This window comes from Belonocnema kinseyi, chromosome 5, assembly GCF_010883055.1.
Source record: "Belonocnema kinseyi isolate 2016_QV_RU_SX_M_011 chromosome 5, B_treatae_v1, whole genome shotgun sequence".
In the NCBI taxonomy this organism is placed as follows: domain Eukaryota; kingdom Metazoa; phylum Arthropoda; class Insecta; order Hymenoptera; family Cynipidae; genus Belonocnema; species Belonocnema kinseyi.
In genome coordinates this window covers 30,677,123-30,683,415 of record NC_046661.1, presented here as the reverse complement: position 1 = coordinate 30,683,415, position 6,293 = coordinate 30,677,123, and the positions used below count along the sequence as shown (strand labels likewise).

Below are 6,293 nucleotides of genomic sequence, written 5' to 3'. Positions count from 1 at the left end.
AGTATAAGAAAAATTTTGTCTAGAAGATAAAAAATGAAATTAGAAAAATCGACATTTTTTTCGATGTTTGCATTAGAATAAAAATTAAATAAACAAAAAAATGAAAAATCTACTCGCACCATTTTCTGAAAAATTTAGTTCTGAATTTTGCAAAAAAAAAAAATTCTAAAATCGGTGCATAATTGCGTTCTAAATGTCATTTTGAACCTCGTTTTCCGATTTCACCCCACTGTGACGGCTTCTTCAACCAATCCGATTGTCTGGCAAATTTTCAAGCAACGAATTTCTTAAAATCTTTTCCTGAAATAAACTTCGACTTCCTCAAGATTTCTACTTTTTATTTAAATTTAGAATATTTAAAAGTGTTGCTATATCCTCTTTCATATTTTATGCAATAATTATTAACATTCTATACTCAGTTATAACTGTCACTAAAATCCTAAAAAACAAGAATTTCGAATAGTTCCTGGTATGCAAAAATTTGTTTCCGGCAATTGAAATCTAAAAATGCACTGTTTTAAAATAGACAATTTTTGTAATAACGGGTTTCAAAACTGAACTGTAAATTAAAGCATTTAAAGTGAACCTATTCTATATTCAAGGTATTTAATATTAAATATGGAAACATATCAGTTTCAGCAGGTATAGGTTAAAAGTCCAACAGAACACTAGCCTTAAAAATAAAATAAATTAGAATTCGAACCCGAAATAATTAAAAAATTAGAAAATGAGAATCACTTATTTGCATTTGTTTAAAACTGAATGCCTTTATCTAAAAGAATTTATTTGGAACCTTTAAAATATTTTAAATTCATGAAAAATTTGGAATGTATCAAGTTTATAAATCCAAAGCTTTAAGAATTTAATTTTAAAGTATTTGAGTCATTCCATTTTATTTCGCGAAATTCGGTTGCATAACCAGAAAAATGATCAGCGTTTTCGGAACTTATTTAACACAGACATTTATTAAATTCATTTTTTATTCTAAATTTTTATTTTTAAAGTTCAAGGGCCCGTGTTAAAAAAGCTCCGCTGTGACCTCTTAGGATGAGGGCCTCCGGCGGGGGGCCGCAGGGATGTTCCACGCGTGGAAATTCTACGAGGACCCCCGCCGAGGGCCCAGCTCAGCTGCCCTCACGGATCAACGATTAAAATTTCTGAGTCGGAAGGGTAAATATTTTATATCCTAAAAAACTTTTTTCCTGTTGTTTTTAAGAAAAAATTCTAAGTTTCATCTTTATGAAAAATCTTGAATCTTAATAAAAAATTACATTTCCCGTCATTGTAAAAAGTTGTAAAGTAGTCTACAACGTGAAAAAACGAAATATTACGTGAAGAAAAATGGTAATCGATTTCAATGATTTATTTAATAATTATTTTATTGATATTCCTGGTAACAGTGCGTGTATTTTACATTTACATAACGTCGTATAATAATAAATAATTATAAAAAGAGAGATTACAATTTATTACTTTAACTTTTCTGAACTCTAGCTTATGAGGATGGCTATTTCACCGAGTTTCAACTGTTCGGTTTAGCGCAGTGGTTAGAACTCCCGACTGTTAGGCGATACATTTAGGTATAGATATGTATGTTCGATACCCCGTAGCGTTAGAAATTTTATTTGTAATATAATCTTTAAAAATGTAATATATGCAATCCCTCTTAACAGGACTATTAATATTTGCAGTCAAAATACTTGCAATCAATTATTATTTATTTTTTCAATGCCTTTTTTGTCATTAAGTTAGAATATAGCAGTACGGTACTAGTTAGCACTGAATCAGTACTGCGCCCATGGTGAATTTCCTATTGGGGAATTACTGCGCCAGTACCGATATTCAGTGCTGGGTTAGCACTGGCATCCCAGTACAGAATAGCTTTATCTTCTTAGGATTATGCCAGTACAGGTGCCAGCACTGGCAAAAAAAACAAGAGGGCTTTCATGATGGCAACCATTAGGGATCCATGAGGGAAGCCCATGTTGGACCCCTATGGATTAGCATGTCGTTTCCATAAGGCACCACGCCTGGATTTCCCTCATGGATTCCGCAAAGCATGAGGGCAATCCGTGTGGGCCCTGACAGGGGCCCACTCCATTTTTCAATACGGGGACGAAGAAAAATGTCAGATTTATGTGGATTATAGAATTGAGAAAAACTCAAATTCTAACTTTTAAAATTGTAAAATTCACATATAACTTTTTATGAAATAATGGGCGTAAATCAATATTAAAATCGAGGTGTTTAATTTCTATAATTAAAACTGTCCCCATAATGTTCATTTTTCATCAGGGTTCTAAGAATGTGTGCCTTTTTTCAATTTTTGACACTGAAATATTAAAAATTGCACATTGAAGTTCGCCACTTTGGAGGTTTTCTTATGTTCAGAGATGAATACCTTGTTGAGAGAACAATGCAAAAATCCCGGATTAAGACACATGTAAATCAGTTTTTCATTTAATCACTGCGAAAATTTCGCGTTGGTCCCGAGCCTTTTTCTACTACAATAGCAGTTTTCAAAATAGCTGAAAATATTGCTATTTACAGGCTTGGTTAAAAGAGGTATCAACCATCGACATAGAAATGATATAGGCTCTAGAGAGAGAAAAAACATATGAGACGTAGACCTGCCTTTATCTATTTCAGGACTGTCAAGTGAACTGGTGGCCCCGGGTATTGCCTAAATATTCTGTACGGTTAATTAAAAAAAAGATAAACAATCCATTAGAAATTTGTGGTTATAATAAATTGAATTTTAAAAGAACATTCATGTTAAAAAATCTGTTTCAGATAGATTATTTTAAAAACTTGGTATCCTTAAATTCTTCTTGAAATTGAATTGAAAATGCTACAATAATAATTGTTTTGTGAGTTCAAAAATAATGTAAAAACTGTCAAAAATTTGAACAATATTTCTATAACAAAAACTTCATATTTTGAGGTTTTGTTTTTGTTGTAACATTTTTTATTTTACTATATTCAATAAGTTTACTTACGTATGAAAACATATCCCCATATAAACGACTTGACAACGCCCATAAACTACACGGGCTACCAGCATTTTTTATATTTATTTACAATGAATTATAATTAAATAAACTATAAATAAATCAATTCTGAAAAGTGCGATAAGCGACGCATTATTGGGGCACTCGAGACACAAAGCACGGTCCTGTGCTGCGCCAAACTTCACCCATCGAAAATATTCTCGACCAATCAGCTTTATCTAGAAAGAGATAGGTCTACGTCTCATATATTTTTTCTCTCTCTAGAACCCATTACCGTTTTCCCCGCAGCATTACCGGTCCATTTCGATATGTCGATGGTATCAACTAAGATGAATTTGTTCTTTGTTATTTGTCCACGAAATAATTTGAATTTTGAACTATTTAGCCAACTTCAACTTAGTCGATACGCCGTTTAATTAAATCCTAAAATATCGGTATTTTGAAAACAGTTCTTTTAGTAGAAAAAGGCTCGGAACCTCCGTGAAATTTTCAAACTGAATATATGAGGAATTAATTTACATGTAATGTAAATTATGGATTTTTTTCATTGTTATCCCTACATCTTATTGGGAGAAAAGTGAAAAAATCCAGGAAATGAAAATGGCCATAACCTCCTAAGTGACGAATTTCAAAGTGCAATGCTTAATATTGCAGCACTAAAAATTGAAAAAGGGCTTCCATGCTGAAAATTCGGAAGAAAAGAACCTTTTGGGATAAAATTTAATTAGAAAATTGAAAAGTGCGAATATAATAATGCTTCGAAAGTGCTGAAAATAGTTACGTTTTAGTTATTTTAAAAATACAATTTTCGTCCATTATTTCATGTTAAAGTTACTTTTGTTTATGTTATGTAAAAGTTTAAAGAAGCTGAATAGTCTGATATAATGCAATTCCATTTTAAATGATAGAATTAAATCTGAACAATGTTACATTACAGGCCTAAAAACCTAAACTTTTTTAGAATTTGACAACCAAAACTGCAAAATTCCATTTTTAACAATTTCTTTAGTTGAACTATACAAATACAAGTCTTTTAAATTTATCAACTTTTGGATGAGATAAATTAAAAAAATTACAAGTTCATGCAATATTAAATGACATAGAATGAGATTGCATAGATTTTTCAATTAAGAATTCATAAGAATTCGGGTCAATATTTGATTACTCTAAAAAAATTCAATATGAAATAATTGAAACTATGAAGCGCTGAAAAGTGAACGATTCCAAACTTTGTTTAAATTTTAAATTCTTGTTGTAAAATTAAAACGTTATTTTGACTAAAGTTCTTTAAAGTTGAATTATTTTAATTCGAATCGTTTACAATTAATTATTGTCCCACTGTACCGTATAATATTCACAATTGAACTATATTTCCATTATAACTAACAAATTAAAACTTACGAAATGAAATAATTCAAGTACAGTTTTTATGAACAAACATTGACAATTTTTAAGTTTACAAAGTAAAAATGATTTAATTTTTACCTTTCAAGTTTGTAAAATTTGAAATTGAAACATTTACAATTCTAAAATTTTGAGTTGTGAAAGCTTGTTACTGAAATTTTTAAAGCTTGCTAGCTTTAAAATAATATAAAATTGCACATGCATGTCACATTTCTCGAGTACAGGCTGAAGAATTTGCATACAAGCCATGTTTAATTTTTTTGCACGTGAAATTTGATAATTTCAATGAATGGGGGACACCCTGGTATAAAAGCCAAACAGTGTAGAATTTTATCCCAGGATTACCGCAATCTACAGTATCTTACTTATAAATAAAATGATATATTATTATTTAAGTTTGCTTTTAGTTATTTTTTAGAGCCTTACTCGACCCTACCTGGTTGTTGAATGATTCCATCCGGCTCTGGGGCTGAATTGTCTGCTATGGTAAGTTTTGTGGGATTCTTGAATAGTGTTTGGAGGATTTGGAATATTGGTTTGTCGATAAACATGATTGCAACAAACCGCATGCATTTCTTTACTAATTTGAATGAAAAAGTTGAGTTTACTGCAAAAAAGTATAATCACTTGAATTACCTCCGAGTTTCTTCGTCTTTCCGTGCTCGATCAAAGCGCTCGTTTGTTACTTGTCTGCGAAGTTCGCTTATTTGTTTGTTGTATTCAGCAGCTTGGTTCTGATATCTCCTGAGTTCGGCTAATTCAGAAGATCTTGAAATCATCATAATTGATATTATTTTAAATTATTCAGCAAATTATATTATTCCTATAAACATGTTAGTATTTAAATTATGTAGAAGCTACGTAAACATTATATAACATTGATAACATTAACAATTAATAACCATTTTTGTCGTTTTAACTGAATTTATTCGATTAACTGAATTTATCATTGATTGTTTAAATCGTTTCTGTGTGTTATTAATTCACTAAATGATTAAACGGTTGAATTACAAAAATAAATAATCATTGCACTGATACATTTAAAATCGAACAATCTTTAATTCAAGAGTTAAAACTCACAATTAAAAAACTTTAAGACATCTAAATCATAAAGAGTCTGATTCAAACATTTTTAATTGTACAATTTGAAATCTAAAATATTCAAAATTAACCATTAAACATTAGAGTTTTAATCTTTCCAACTTCAACAACATTAAATTTAAGCAACAGTAGTGTAAAACATAGAAATATCACAAAAATAAAAAGTAATAGAGATGCGCTGTACATATTATTACACCATTAAGACATTTCCCTTTCGGGGTAGGCGTGACTCACTCGGTGGGGGAAAGGAGTAATAAATGGAAGGGATAGAGAATTTTCAGATTGATCCAGAATTATCGTGTTATTTATGTAAATAACACGTTCGTTCCGCAACACTGCTCCGACCCAGGTTGCTGATCAATCTCTCTAGCAATCACCCCAAGCGAAGATCCTCACGAAGTCGTTATGTAAGGTTCCCCACTTGGGTCCATTAGTGGCCAAGGTCTTTTGTTTCAGGCGTCATTCACTCTACTGACACTCTGTTTATTAACTATATGCCGCCATACTTTTCTGTCCAGGCCTACTTCTCTAGCTTCTTTTATGTCCATGCATTTTTTCATGCAGGCTCTCGTGTTTCTGTGACTTCTTATATCTCTTCTAACTAGGGTCTCATTCACACATTCTAACCATTCTTTCTGCGGTCTACCTCTGGGCACGCTGCCATTTACTTTACCATCATACACTTGTTTCGTTAGTCGTTCATTTGGCATTCTCTCAACATGTCCGAACCATCTTAACCGATTTCTTTCCCATGTGTCTACTAGCGTCTCTTCTGCA

The 6,293-nt window shown here is 31.4% G+C and overlaps 1 protein-coding gene across 3 annotated transcripts in view; it reads right to left on the bottom strand.

The window, feature by feature from the left end:
• Positions 1-6,293, bottom strand: part of LOC117172335 (centrosomal protein of 135 kDa) — a 316,377-nt gene that overhangs the window by 16,896 nt on the left and 293,188 nt on the right. For 2 of the 3 annotated variants that reach the window (XM_033360139.1, XM_033360138.1), the window contains 2 exons: positions 5,052-5,183; positions 4,852-4,896 (listed from right to left, as the gene is read on the bottom strand). In XM_033360139.1, coding sequence (XP_033216030.1) covers positions 4,852-4,896; positions 5,052-5,183 — 177 coding nt within the window. The remainder of the gene's footprint in view (positions 1-4,851; positions 4,897-5,051; positions 5,184-6,293) is intronic. The other variant, XM_033360140.1, reaches the window with a different exon arrangement.